This window comes from Ptychodera flava, chromosome 8 (assembly GCF_041260155.1).
Source record: "Ptychodera flava strain L36383 chromosome 8, AS_Pfla_20210202, whole genome shotgun sequence".
NCBI classification, from domain to species: Eukaryota; Metazoa; Hemichordata; class Enteropneusta; family Ptychoderidae; genus Ptychodera; species Ptychodera flava.
Window position 1 is genome coordinate 27,281,798 of NC_091935.1, and position 15,739 is coordinate 27,297,536.

Below are 15,739 nucleotides of genomic sequence, written 5' to 3' on the forward strand. Positions count from 1 at the left end.
TTGACTTTGGGTGTTTCGTATCTGAGCCGAAAAATGGCACAGCCGAGCTAAAAATTACAAGGCGATAATTTTTTTCCTTGGGTTTATCATTGTCTTTAGCTTTTGATTCGACTGACCTTTGTCAAATTAAACTTGCATGTGATTTTCGCAGCGTTTTTGCGCTGTCAACTCTGGTATGCAAATGAATTCAGAGATTAGACGGTTGCCGGTGTCACAATTATTCATCGGCCAAAAAAAAAAAGACATGTACATTATTCGTACCCTAACCTCATACAAGTTTAATGGCAACGATGTGAACAGAGAACACACATTGCACCGTGGCGTATCCCTTTTACCCATCCCCTTGCACCTGTCCCACATTTCTTCCCGTTTTTCGGCGACAAAACACGTCTGCAATCCTCTCTCTGGAACCATTAATTCTGCCACATAATGCAGCCGCCGCAGACCGAACGTCACCTCCTTTCATGAATTTTACGACCACGGCAATCGGGGTTGTTCCTCAAAAAAACTGACTCAATAAAAATGATCACCTGAATAAAATATGATGTAGCTTCCTTTGTTCTGAGGACCAGGTTGACGCCTGCATGCGACCAGGTTTACCTCGTCAATAAAACACGCACCCAAAATGTATGTCCCCATTACTGAACTGCCAGCTTTGGCAGTGTTTTGTACATTTTTATGAGGTCATTTTAGGACCTGTGAACCTTGTGTCACAGACGGCTGCACCCCGGACAATTCCCTTGGACAAAACTTGACAAAAACTCCGAGAAACCTTGAATTCCTTGGCAAGATATGCGTAATAACTCCCTGCATTATAATAAACACTTGCAAGCATTCAATTTCAATATTGCTGAAATTTAATTTTAAAAAAATCTCAGCTCTTCTTAGAGTCACATGACCAAAACGCTGGCTCTCATTGCAATTTTGAAGAAGATTTCACGGCAAATCCTGCACACTTTGAATCATCTTTTCATTTGTGAAAGCTCAAGGTTCAGCGAGCACGACAAAAGAGAAGGGCCGATTGTTTTGACCGAGAAGAACGGTTTCTCTATTGAAACAATGCATAATAAACTGTTCTCTCGAAATGAGTACTCTTTGCCGTCAATACCGCCGACTGACACGCGATCAATCATCAATTAAAGATGCATGATGATCAATACTGCAATACAACAGTCCAATGCACAGAGATGGTGTCATCAAAGATTGACTTCAACTCTCAGCTAAAGTTATGTCTCCTGATTTTCATACAACCCCCCCCCCCCATAAGAGAATCTAAACTTCCAAGATCTCTGTTGTACATTCAGAGAATACAATGTTGCAGTTATTCATTGTTTTGACTAATTCAGAACAAAATTTGCAGACAGTAAAAGTGTTGTTAGTTTTTCCATTTTTGTCCTTTACATAGTCGATATCCACAAATGTTTTGGTTTCTATTCTTTTTTGTTTTGTCTTGTTTTGAGAGCTAGCATCTTCAAGCCTAGGAATGAGACCTGCTGGACAGGAATGAAAGCCAAAAATCACTAGTGTCTCTTTGCAGGCACAGCACGTCACAGCAAAAAAACAGCTCAAAGTTCACCTCACCGTTTAAACTCACTCCAAACTCCCACTCTGACGTGACAACACGAATTAAATATTCTAACAGCTGATGATACACATCTTAGATTTCGCCCAAGAAAGGGGTTTCGACACACAGCAAACTTGCCTAGGAAAAAAATGCTTAAAGCGGACCACATATTGCAATATTAATATGAAAAATACATAGCACATCAACTTTGCACCGGGGGCTTCTATCACGGTATCGAACACTGATGAATCTGGAGATTTAGCAAAGAAACCAGACTTATCACATAAGACAGGTATTGTTTATCCTCACGGCACAACTACATTTTGTATAGATATCCCAGAGTTCCCCAAAGCCTATTAGCTTTCTATCTCTCCATTTCATTGAATTGCCCGATGGATGAATTTCACTGGCTTGTCAAGTCCTATTAGTGATTTACTCAAACCGCGTATAAATTATACTCAGAACACAATGAAGTCTTTATGATCGGCTTTCAACGTTTTTTTACTTTTTAATTTTTTTATCCTCGTTATTTTTTCTTTAAGTTGATTTAGGCTGCTGTGATCATGGTTTGGAATTATGTCTCCTCAACGTAAAATCGTGATATTCATCAATAGTAATCGTGAAAATTGTCACAAGGAATCAGCAGCCCCTGAACCACGTAGAGCGTACGAGGTAGGAGCTCAAGTGTCTTGGAATACCTGTCACGGCAGATATGGCGATATCAGAGAGAGAGATGGTTGTCTGGCACTCTGTTTCATCTTTGTCATTTGACAGCCCCAAGGCCTGATCCCTATTGAAAATACTGACTCAGGGAGCACGGCCGCTGCGACTTTTCCTTACGAGAGGCCAACAACATGATCTCGAACTTTGACCTCTCCCCAATGACTCCTACAACCTTTGACCTCTCCCTGCTGACTCTACCCCACCTTCAGGGAGAGCTCAGCTATCTCAAAATTCAAATTAATCAGGAAAATTCAATTGGAGATTTTTACAAATATCTGCTGTACAAATGATCAATGACACTGTATTTTATTAGTTGACAAGAAAAAAAAAACTTTGAATACGAAAATGATTAATGATAATCACCAAAACAAGGAATATTATCAATAATTGCATTTGTTAATTCAGATCAAAGCTGGATAATTTCAATACTTCTTATAGCTTCAGTCTTTATATGGGTACTGAGGCATCAAATTCAAACTATCCAGATATTCCACAACTGTAATGCTATAAATACTTCATAGACATGTCAAATAAGTTTTAAAAGTGAAGGAAACCAATAAATTGGATTACTAACACTTCACTGAAACTAGAAATCTGTTTTGTCATAGCACTTCATAAGAAATATGAAGAAATAAATATCTTTACCTGGCAATCATGTTTTCACTTCAAAAATTTACAATTCCGACCACATCCACCAAAAATTAATGAATTTGGGAAAAAAAAAACACACGAGGTTAAAAAAATTAAATAAAATAAGTCTGTATTCAACTTATCTGCTTAATAGTATCATGTAAAAATCTTCCCTAGTTTTTAGATGTGGGATTGTGAGACAAAACACCGAGACTATCTTGATTGATAAGTTCAGAGCAAATTGATTTTAGTCTGTTTGCTATGTAAATAAGAAGTCTACAGCAGGCCAACTCATCACACACAACCCAACATCATATTAGAGCCATCACTGAATAAAAGCCACCCTCATTTTCTTCGGTGAAAATTCACCGCTCTGCTCTTTGCTATTCATGCCGGGGCTTCGGCTAAATCCATATTAACTTTCATATCCCGACGACAAACTGTTTGAAATTCAGCCGTAGATATCGACTGAAACTATCGCTTAAATCACCACCCCGGCCTGTCAGGCAGCTGATGAAAATGAACGAGTTGACGAAGCAACTTTCGGATTTTTAAAACATCCCTAGAGAAAGACCACAGACACATGAAATTAGACACTCCCTCATACTTGCTCTCAAACCATCCACATTCATTTTCATACGATTAATCTTACCTCACATTTTACCCCTGGCCCTTCCCTTTTGTCGCTCTACTCATTTGTTTCTTTGTATTTTGCCCAGATTGGTGGCATTAATCAAACTATTGGGCCGAATACTCTGACTTGTCTACAGGATTAACCAAAGATCAATATCTCCGGAAAAAAAATGTGCTCATATCTGTGTGTTTGCATCTGTGTGCGTATGCATGTATGTGTGTGTACGTACACATATACATGTACACAAACAGATACACACACACACATCAACATACACAGGCACACATTCACACTCACACACACACACACACACACACGCATACATGTATGTATATACATACATAAACACATACATAAAAAAGTTCACTTCATAAATCTGACCAGAAAAAAGCCGGGGCAAAACCTCATAAATTGTTATCTTATTTTGGTTAAAAACCTTGTTGTGAATTAGATTTCCGATACATCATTCGATAACGCCATGTGGTCGCTTATCAAAACTTTGTTGATAATTTCATGAAATGTCGGAAGCATCTTTTCTATTTGAACCATTTTTCAATTTTGTCAAAAATTTTGTTGTTAGACTTCAAAAAAGAATGCATTCTGTGAATTTAGCATTAAAAAGGCATTCTGATTGGGGTTTCAATAATTCGTCTGTAAAAATTTTTTAAAAATTCAACAAAATTGTACTTCCCTGATGGATTCTGATGCCTATAAAAATAAAAGTCATGACTTTTCCTCTTTTTGAACAAGTCAAACTTTCATTGTACAAAAAAACTCCAGCATCACCCATCAATGGGGAGACAACCTCCACAACAAAAAGATTCAATAAACCGCTTTCATATCAACGTTTCTATCATTTCCTGTTCTAAAGGTATTAAATTCTAAGTAACACTACGGAAAACTCATACGGCTTTATTTAATGGGCTGTCTTCCTGTCGTTTTCATTTGAGAAACTAACACCTGTCAATTTCAACATGATAGCGTTGTGATCTTTTGTCATCAGTTGGCAGAATTTTATTGTCTCTCTGTATTTCCTCTCCATTACTCTAAAAGATTAACGTGTACTCCCCCACCAAAAGAAAAGTCCAAATGCATCCTCTTTTTTGTTGATATTACTGAAAAATTACGTTTTTACTCCGATAAAATGTGCTGCTCGACACGCCTGGCCTGTGTTGCATGAAGCAAACGTTATCCATATGCAACATGACTGGATTTTAATGGTTTCAACTGAACCAAGGCTGATAAATAAAATTACCCAGCCTGAGGGCAGGCATTAGATCCGTTCATCTGAAAAAAACCTGTACAAATATTCCACAAGAGCCCCGAAAAAAGAACCGCTTTCAACCTACACATTACTTCACCTTCTTTGTTTCTTATATTTCTTGCATTTATCTCGTTTTTTTTCAGAAGAAGAAAAGAAAATTAAAACTCCACATTTCAATCGGAAAGGACTTTCACGTTGCAAATAGAACTTGTTAACATACTGATAGAGTAGTGTTAAGTTTTATGCAGATCACAAATGGAGAATGCGCACTTGGAAACAGACCGCCTCAACCCCCGGAGACTAACTTCAACTTGAAACCATTTTGAGACCAGAACACACAACGGCGTCAGCTAGGCATGCACATTCATATGCATTCACAGATTTTTTTTCTTTGAAAAAATACACCTACCTCATTTTGCAAAAGGGCATCCACATGCATGTTGTCATCCTTGTCTCAGATGGCAGTCTTCAGCAATTCTGTGCGAAAACGAGGGAAAACACCTCTTGACTCATTTGGATAAACACGACATGTACAAGCCGTAATTTTTTTTTTCCCCCTCCTCCTGATAAGTGATGACCCGCTTTTCCTCGGTCGCTCCTTTTGAATCGCTGGCTACATTGTAGCCATTGTGCTGATGGAGATCGGTGGAGACTCCGACTCGTTAGTTTAACCTGATTAGCTATTTGATTTATAGCAGTAACTAATTTAAAAGTCATGTATACTATCTCATTCCATTCACTGATGCCCCATGACAAACTCTGTACAGTTTGCTAGGCCACGTACATGTCAAACGGGATGTCTCTTTGAGAAAGATGTTGCGGAAAAATAAAAAAGAGAGAGAGCCCCTACAGGCAACTAAGAGAACAATTGTTAAAGGCACATTTGCAAGAATTCCTTCTCATAATCTCATGTCTTATTTACACATCCAATTATTTCTTCATCATATAGGAAAACAGAATCTCCAAAAGCAACACAATAAAAATCAATGGGCAAGCCTCCAGAGTCAATTTGAACATAAAATTTCCTCCCACTAAAGATCTCTACACAAATGTTTAGTTTGCAAATATTTTTCCAGCACCACAAAAAAATGGCAAATACAGGTGGAATTGCTTTTTGACTAGATTTCCCTTGCCTGGAGTTAATTCTATTAGGTCCTGATAACTTTTCCTACCATGGAATTGCCTCCTCTTTTTTTTCCCCTTTCTTTTCTTTTTTTTTCTGTTTTCCGTTTCTTGGTTGGACTCACAAACGTTCAGCAAATTCCACACTGTCAGGTTCTGAATCACCTACCTGGGATAAAGGAAATCCTGAACACTTAATGTCTGATATTTGTGCTCATACTCCGGAAAAAAGGGTTGCACAGAAGAGACAGAGTAATAGTTTTCCCCAAGGGGGGAAGCTGACTGGCTATCCTGCTGCCCCGCTTGGCTGACTCTCCATTGACGACAATGGTCAATTCATAGGCATTCCTCCTAAGCCCTGCAGATTATCCCCGACAGTTACGATTCAGTCAAGCTCCTACCGATTTTCCTGCGATTTACCACCATAAATGAGTTGCAAAGCTCCTGCACTCACTGCTAGTTACTGTGTGAAAGGCTATCTGCATCCATTCATCAAATGCGAGCCAAACTGACACCCCCTAGCTTCCCGATAAAAAGTGTCTTCACCAGATTTGGTCTCCTCTCTTTTTTTTGATCTCCGTCTCTCTCAGAGACTCTCCCTCTCTTATAACAATCCAGCTACTAGTCTTACACGTTGATCCATTGAGACTCCGGCTCAAGTGCTCAGTCGAGCTCTCCGCGGTTATTTGAAAAAGCCCACTTCACATCAGGCTCAACTCTCCACTGCACAAAGTCACCTCTGGAACGAACGGCAGACTCCCTGAGTAAAGTCGTTATCTCCTTATTAGCGTTACGCCGACTGCAGCCACAGGTAAAAATGGTATGTACACGTTGTCAACAGGATCTAGTCTGCTTGCTTGCTGCAGTGCGTGCTGCCACCACAGTGCAAATTTATAGATACACACAAATGCGATCTATGTCAGCAACAGTAATTTTTTTTTTAAAGGGGGAGGGACAGCAAAAGTAACACCAATTGGAGTCAGAATCATTGGTTTGTATTTCCTGTGTGCTAACGCGGTACACAGACCAAGTCTCAGGCTAAACGACTTGTGTCTCCAACACTGAAAATTAATATCCATTCAATCCTGTCTCAGCGCCAGAATTTTCTCTTTTATGAGGACATAAATTATCCTGGTTTAAACACTTATGAGCTGGAGAACAAAAGACAGTCTCAAAGATATCAGTCCCTCGGAAAAGTCTACTAAAATCGGTCTTTACAATAGAATCACAGAATGGCCTCTTCGGCAGATATCTCTATCTGATTAAAGTTGTAACACAGACTTGGAGTGCATTATGATCAATACCTCTACGATGAGTTTCCGCAGAAAGGTACCTCTCTCGCCCTACCAACTCTATCGGTGTTTTTTTCCTCGCTTTGATCACGGTGATAACCGTTCTCTATGCTTTAAAACTCCCACAATGCCTTGGCCTGAATATCGCAGACCATTGGTGGGCCCGTACGCTGGTAGTTCTGACCAATCACAGGGCTACTTTCACTGACAAGCTCATTTACTGGCTAATCCTGATGGGATATCCGATTAACTATGATCACAATTGTATCTTATTAAGCACCAATAAAAAAAAATCTGTAACTTCTCACGCTGACTTCACAAATTTCAAACCGGGGAAGACTCAAATAATGCGACGGGAGTTATATCTCTCTCTCATCCTCTTAGCACTCATGCCTGTCGCAATTAGCTTGCCTATTCCAAGACGGAGGCGTATTAAATGCCATCTCGCATTGACTAACTTAACGGATTTCCCTGAGAAGGAATCTTCAACCGGCCTCTTCATTGTGACAACAACGATTCATCTTCCACGCGACATAAATTGATACAAGTGTACTGCCATTGTCTGGCTGTTAATTAGCAAGTAACCTTAATCTGTTAAAAATCAATGCCCCTTGCTTTTAATCCCTGGCCCTTTTTCTCCCGATCGGTGGGAAATACCTGAGAAACACTACAGCTGTCTGGGGTTTTTTAACAGCCTTTTGCTAGAAAACCCGATACAGCCGCTATTTCTCTGTAAACCACTCGATATTTTCAATCAGAGCAGCTTCATTCCTAGAGGCAGCTTTCCGATGAGTCAAGCTGTCGGTGAATCCTTCAGCCCGATATTTATCACTGGCATGATTGCGGCAATTATTGAGAGAGCAAAAAAACAAAAAAGCCCTTTATGTTTGAACGATAAGCGACACCATGAAGTTTAAGCCAATTATGGTATTATCTGGCATTGATTTTCATACGCCTTTTGTGAGATCACTTCTGTTTGCCTTTGTGAAATGCTGGTCGATAAAAACAACTTTTGTAAAGTAATACGCTAAATTAGAAAGGCATGGGAGTGGTCTAAGCAGAGCTACTTTTTTGCCATGTTGAACATCATCGCCACTGGCCCTTTTTTGTCTCTCATCTTGCAATAACTAGAAGCAGTCACCCGTTGCCATGGCTCTTATTAGGCTCACTACATCCATATGTAAACATGTCACCACGGTAACATGGTTACAGCACAGTCTCTCGCTACATCCAAACTAAATTTGACGACAGAATGCACCGCGCGCAGAATGAACCCATCCCTGCTTTGATTTCATCTGTAGAGTAATAACATTGCCCTCTGAGTTTTCTCTGCATTTCTTATTCATGGCGATCATATCTCGGAGATGGAATAAAATACCAGCTGTAAGAATTGCTGACGCCTCTGCGTTCAACTGGGATGCTCGTCAAGAACGGGCAACGAAATGAACACCTGAATAGTAAGAGATTTTGGAAATTGACACAAGAGACAATGGCATTCCACTGGCATTAACACCAAGATTAGCATACAAATTATCTAGCGATGTCACCATCGACTTATCTATCCATCTTAACAGATGGTCGTGATTACAAAACGAAGAAAATCAAAATCTACGACAAATGGCATGTATAACCTTTTTAAATCCATACAGATCGACAATGCTATTAACTTTAAAAATTTTATTCAAAAGTTTTTTTTCTAAATTTGCATATTTCAGATTCCAGCACATTGATATTAAATTTCTATTTCTTCGAGGATTTAAGTTGGATTAAATTTTGCAAATTTTATTCAATTTTTACCTGCAACTTTCAATCCTTGGGACTCTAGCTCATTGATTTCCAATGTTTTAATCCTTGAGAATTTATAGATTTTGTCCAACTCCAGTCCTTCTATATCCAACAATGTTTAATATAGTCATTTTTTGTTTCCTCAAGTACATGTTATACTTTCTTCTGCATTTTATTCATTTATTTTTAGAGAATTTCCAGGGAAATGAATAATTTCAGATCGAAAATTTTCACACTACAAAAGCTGGCTATTGCAATGAAACTGGCAAAAGCCACAGAAAAATTTTGTAAATCAATATGAATTCTTCAGCAAATAATTGTAGGGTATTCTAGTTTGCACTTCATGTATGGTATATTTCTAGTTCTGATTTTATGTATATGATTAATTAAGGTAGAATGCACCTTGGGGAGAGATATTCAGACTCTCAAATTTTTACAATTTTTTTCTGATCTACTACTTGTGGGGGTTCATTTTAAAGCTCTTGGTGTAAGAAAACTTTAAACCATCTTAGTTTTTCGAAAATTGAAAATTTTATTTTTTCTCAAGAGAGTTAACACATGGATGGTGGCCATTTTGAATTTCAAATATTGGTAAATCTTGGGTAATTTGTTTCTCTAGAAGGAAAATTTGCACAGTGACTCCCGACTTTTATTCTTGATTTTGAAAGAGAATGGTTGAAATATTGGTTGAGGAAAGTTTGAGCCAAAGTTTTAAGTCTTTCACTTTGGAGGCGCATACTACCTTAACAATACTATCAGCACTTTCACCTAGGATATGGCACATCCATTTCTTGGAGGAGATTTTCAGAAAGCAAAACGAAACACAGACTACATCACTGATTGGGTCATTTGTGAAAACTTGTTACCCCCGAGACAGGAGTATGTTTATATACGCCATGTAGAAAAGTGTTCAGTTGTCTTGGTGGTGCTATAAATTTTCATGGATGTTGATCAACTTGTCTCGTCGTCGGATTATGACAGTACAATGTGCATCTCAGGAATCGGTGACTGATGAACTGTAAAAACAATACTAAACGACTTTTTTACCAGCTCCCTGAAGGTCACCAGCACTTGTGAAAATATAATGCACCTGGAATAGCTGTCAGCAATTGCATATGTCCAGATTTATCAATCATTTTCTGATTATTCCAAGATTTTATTCTTCTCTTCAAACGTATCTATTCAAATCTCTCTATTTTGATATTTTTGTCCTGTCTTGATAATCTTTTTCTCTGAACTTCTTTTTACCTGTTTCATTTTCTTCTACTTTTTTGTGGTTTCCTGGTTGTAATCTGTTGATTGCTTGATAGGCAATGCTTACAATGATATATCATAATAACTTGTTTATGGATATAGATAATATTCCTGAAGTGTACAGTAGCTTATATCGTTTAATTTTGTTATTTTTTTATCTCACCCTTGTGCTATTGTGTTATATTCTATTTTTATTGTTAAATATGTGAAAAACATGCCACAAATATGACCAATGATAAAATCAAACTGTCAAGTAGATAATCTGCCAATAATTTTGAGATATTTCATTGATTTCGAACTTCAGGGTGCAAATACACAAACTTGTAACAATCATGAATATGGAATGTTTACACACATCAATCCCTGCTTTGAAAAGGAAAATTTCAAGTGCAAAAAACTATCCTGTCCGAAATTTTCCTGCGCACTCTGCTGAACATGGACTGACAATCACTAAAGGCCAGGGAATGTAGTCATCAAAAATTTTCAATTCAGTCCATTAATTAATAATGATCATCTGTTATTACATCAATCAATCAATTGATCACTGATGAGTGCATTAACCTGATCTCTGAATATCTCTCTATGGTGATCAGACTTTGTACGAGAATATAACATGGCTATAACAGAACTTCATGATGATAGGAGTAACAGATATATAATACACATTTCTTTATTGTAATGAGCCTTGATCACCATGGAAACTGAGAAAAACACTCCAAAAAAACCCAATGGCTGGCCACCGGATCTACATTCACCGCCATAAAGTTTAAAGTACTACTTGTAGTATTTCAGAGACAAGTAGTATAGTGTGTTCTGACTTCAAATAAATGATACTGGATAAGCAGCCAGGGGTAGTGTCATCCAGTGTTTATGGGTGTCAAGGAGACTTTTGTGCCATATTCAGTTATTTATGGGGAAAAACAACAACATCAATAACGACGGGAGAGTAAATTGAAAACTCTCTGTAACTACTTAGACGCAAAGTCAACCTATAGTAGTTAGTGTTAAAAGCACTGATTGAAGACATCATTAGTTTTACACCGAGGTGTTATGATTCTTGCTACCTTTACTACTTTAGAGCACTACTAAAAAGAGTCCATTTGCTAGCGTGTTAATTACTCCATTCACCTCCATGACAATTAGCCGTTTTTCTTTCTTTATTTTTTCTTACAGGCCTCTACCTTCAACTCAAGAGAACCATGAATCATAGGCAGAGGACTCCCATGACTGCCGGTAAATTTAAATTCACAGAATCTTACCCACTCCGGTGTACTTCAACCTACTTGGCAACCGTTCATTCACTGCTTCAATTTTCTTGTAACTCAGCAAATTCAACCTTTCCCCATAGAAAGAACAGAGGTACTTGAATTTGAATTTGGCAAACCATTCTGAATTTTGAGTGCCATTATATTTTGGATATCATGCCCTCTAATCAAAATATCCTCATTGTCAAAGCTTTTTTTCTTTGTTTGAAAAGAGACTTGGGTTTAACGCTATTGGTTATAAACCGTGCACAAAAAACCTCAGCACTCATTTCGCCTGTTCTAACCACCTGCAGCCCAGCCAACCCTGCCAATATTACTCAACCGTTTGCCTTTCTGATGAATCCATCAGGTTTAATTACAGAGGGTGAGACACAGACACAAATGAGAAACATTGGTCATGGTTGTGAAAAGAAAGCCTTTAATTTGATGGGGGAGCATGTTAAATGCATAAGGGTCCTTTCACTTCGAGTGACAGAGGAAGTTGCAATTAGGAATAAAAAATTGATGATGCATCACTTTCCAAGTGATATTTCCGTGATGAGCGACGCTGAATGTCAACCGCTACATCTATCAAACCTGTCCTCGTTGACGAAGAATTTAACAAGGGGAGAGGATGTGAAAGTGTAATATTCTGCCCACACATCGTTATGTATTAACCAGGTATATCAGTACACTTTGGTGGATAATACAAATACACGTACATGTAGATACGTGTGGGTAGTTATCAACTTTAGGTATAGATGTCCGAAAATCCTGGGGATATAGTGTACAGTACCTATGCATAAAATCTCCAAACCATGCATAGAATAGCTGCAAAGGCATTGATGGCAACGCTGATATGCACCTATCTACTACAGTTGTGCAAGATCACATGTCACAGAACACAGACAAGATCTACGGGCCTATGCGAGCCAAACTCTTCATTATAAATTGATGTGAAAGTTGCCTCATATCCATTGCAATTTAATGATTCACTGTTGTTTATCTGATATTCTTGAATTCCTTAAAAAAATGATTTCCCACAAATTGATTTGCATGTTAAGCTGAAATTCCAATGCTGGCGACTAGCTGGCATCCACAGGTGGTTTTTATCTCAAATGAACCCTCCTAAATAAAAACTTCTGCATGTATGAAAGTCAAAAGCTCACCAGCTTTTGTGATCAACTTTTGTCTTTTTTTAATAAAATCTTACATTATGTGAAGGTACCTTATTGCTATATCTCTGTAGACATGTTAGTTTGTTGACTGACACTCATTATAATGTTTGGTGGCTTGGTGTATTTTCCTCACATTTTGTGAATGTTGATGGCAGATCAAAAATGCACCCTTCTTACATTTGATTTCACACCACTTCATTGCCTTCTTCCGAACTGAAGCTCTCTTGAAGATTACTCACTCGCTGCATATGTATAAACACAGTAATCCCCCTTTCACTACAGATCTTTTTCATTCCAGTGACCAAATATCAGATGCAAATTATATTCAAACCAATTCATTGTCATGCAAATCAGTCTGTCGAATCTAGGGCAAAGACTTGCCGTCGCTGTGTGTCCGGCTAATCCCAGGGGCTGACTGGAGGGTGAAACATCAGATGGCAAATCCAGCGTGATTTCTATTCTCAGGAACGTCAATGGTGCATGCATCGTAACTAAGCCATGTTCATCCCATCACAAACGTCGGGATCAGAGTCACACTGCCTCCTTCAGTGGTGACTTTTTTCCATCAAACACACACTCTCCTTTCAAAGAAATATTCCTGACAAACAAACTGTCCTGCACCACTTAAACATGGTAACCAAGGTTATGAACCAACATACCGGTATGACTGCTAAAGAACACTTACATGTACATGAACTAACAATAACTTTCATTAAAATTTTAGTTCATCGGACAACAAACTATCAAATATTTAACCCTTCAAACTTTCCATTTTAACATGTTCATGCCTGCTACACTTGCCCTCATACCTAAATCTAGCCTGTACAAGAAACTGCATGGAAGTTCAAGTTGATTTGTCATTTTATAACAATGTTTGAATATTTTATTCAATACCATGGTGAGTATCTGACCTTGCACTTACAATGTCTAGATCTCGCAAAATCTATAAAAAACGGGCATTGTTGAAGAATTTTGCATTTGGATGTCTAACTGAATTTTAAGTTCCAAAGATCACACATTCGTAATTGGTACATTTGAAATACATGTATGAGCCAGGGAGTACACATGTATTCTAAGTACAAGTGAGTGCAGCCTGGTGAACTGTAGAGACATACCTTACATCTCATGAACTCCCCAGTATAGAATTAGTTATGACTACAACACACCTTTGGAGCTGGTCTACTTAAAATCTGAAATGGTTGTGAGACTTCAGAGATTTGAGATTTTCTCAATTTTGTACCATCGGTCCATAATGTCAGAGTCAAATGTGGTTTGCATCAATACAAGAACTAAATGTATGTATTAAAAAGTTACAGAAAAGAAAGTATCGCTCTAACACACACACTTCAAAGTTGCACATAATCACCATAACTTGGTTCATACCGGCTAGCATCACATTAAACTTCATCAAAGTCCACAACAAAATGTGGTCAGTTCTGTTCATCCCCATCAAATCGTGATAGTCAATTAACAACCAACAGAAGCTTTACTTGAAAAAAACAATTTTGTCATCATGGTATGAGTCAGACAGAATAAGAGCTCTAGCACAGTGGCCACTACTATGAAAGCATCAGAACTACACAGATGTGAGTGTATACTCGTAGCTAAAGGAACAAGAAGATACTGGCCGTATGAACACAAAATCTTCTGAAGTAATAAATTATTGCCTAGTAACCATCTACTGGCCATTTCATAATCACTGCAAAATTACTTCCGGTAACATGCTGAGCTGAGCAAGGACAACTTGACCAACTACTGTCTGAGATTATACCCTTCCAGAATTATAGATTTCTGCCTCCTTTAGCTAGCTAGCTAAATACTGGTTCAACTTCACCATACAATTTATCATCGTACAGTTGTACAAAATTTGTGATGACATGGTTACCATTAATTCACCTGAATGTTTTGTGAGAATTTATATCAGTTTCTGTCAAAATGATGTCAAAAGACCATTTAAAGTGCAAAAAAAATCTGAATCTTAAAATTCTGGTAAAAACACTCCAAAAAATTCAAGGACTAAAAAGTTCAGTCAAGAATTGTGGTGAAGATCCTTCAGAATTATGCCAGCATTGAATAATGCACAGCATTAAATAGACATATGGAAAGGTGCTCCCCTCAGAGGTGTGATTACCCACATGCAAGCTGTAATCAATATAATTTCATCATTGCCACTAGCTTATTTCCATTCGGTGTTTGGAATCGTTTCTTTCCAGCTATTTGATGGTTCATATCCACCACAGTATTCAACCTAATTGCCATCACCGCCTAGGATATTTATCTTAATACCTAGCACCCATGCAAGTTTCACCGACCAATAATTTAGAAGAAACGCTGACACTGCTTCAAAAGTTAATAGTCTGGAGTGGAAAATACTTTCGTAAAACTTTGTATAGACTTTGAACATGTAGCAAAGCAGATCATATTATACTCAGGAGAGAAAATTATAATTTTTTTCATATCACATTACATTTTTTGTCAATTTTCCTATTGCAAACTATTATCTTTTTTTTTAATTGATACAGACATCGCTGTTATGGAAAAAATAAACATAATTTGCGACAAATGTGATGCTGAAATCTGGACGGTTCTATGGTAGCCTACAATTCCGACAAAAATTTTGGTGGGAAAACTTGTTACACCGACTCACAGTTACACAAGATTTTTTTGTCAATCTGTTAACATACTCTGGTACTGCAAATTTAGCAATTTGATAGTTTCAATTCCTGAATGATTTCAGCAGAATTTGTCCGTGAGATCTAATATGCCAATTTTATAATGCCCTACACAAAATACAAAACAAACACTGACTGTAATTATGAACACATCAATCTTACGTTTCCTTACGCAAGCCACCTGACATGAGCCAGAAGATAATGAAAACTGCGGTCTGTGCAATGGTTTGATTTTGATCAAATTTGTGCAACCAGTGTGCAACAAAGAAAAATTATTATTCACCGAGGGGGCCAGCAAAGCATTCACCAGGCCATATTAAAGTTCACAGTGTTCATTAGATGCACTGATGAAGACGGATAGGTTGATGGATGGTCTC

At 37.9% G+C, this 15,739-nt stretch overlaps 1 protein-coding gene across 4 annotated transcripts in view; it reads right to left on the reverse strand.

The window, feature by feature from the left end:
• The window catches only part of LOC139138930 (leucine-rich repeat-containing protein 7-like), a 163,547-nt gene that overhangs the window by 87,236 nt on the left and 60,572 nt on the right, over nt 1-15,739 (reverse strand). For 2 of the 4 annotated variants that reach the window (XM_070707550.1, XM_070707553.1), the window contains exons 1-2: nt 6,107-6,246; nt 5,225-5,292 (exon numbers count right to left, since the gene is read on the reverse strand). The exons of 1 other annotated variant lie outside the window; for it this stretch is intronic. In XM_070707550.1, the coding sequence (XP_070563651.1) occupies nt 5,225-5,262 (38 nt within the window). In that variant the 5' untranslated portion in view covers nt 5,263-5,292; nt 6,107-6,246. Of the gene's footprint in view, nt 1-5,224; nt 5,293-6,106; nt 6,787-15,739 lie in introns of those variants that run through there. One more of the 4 variants, XM_070707551.1, reaches the window with a different exon arrangement.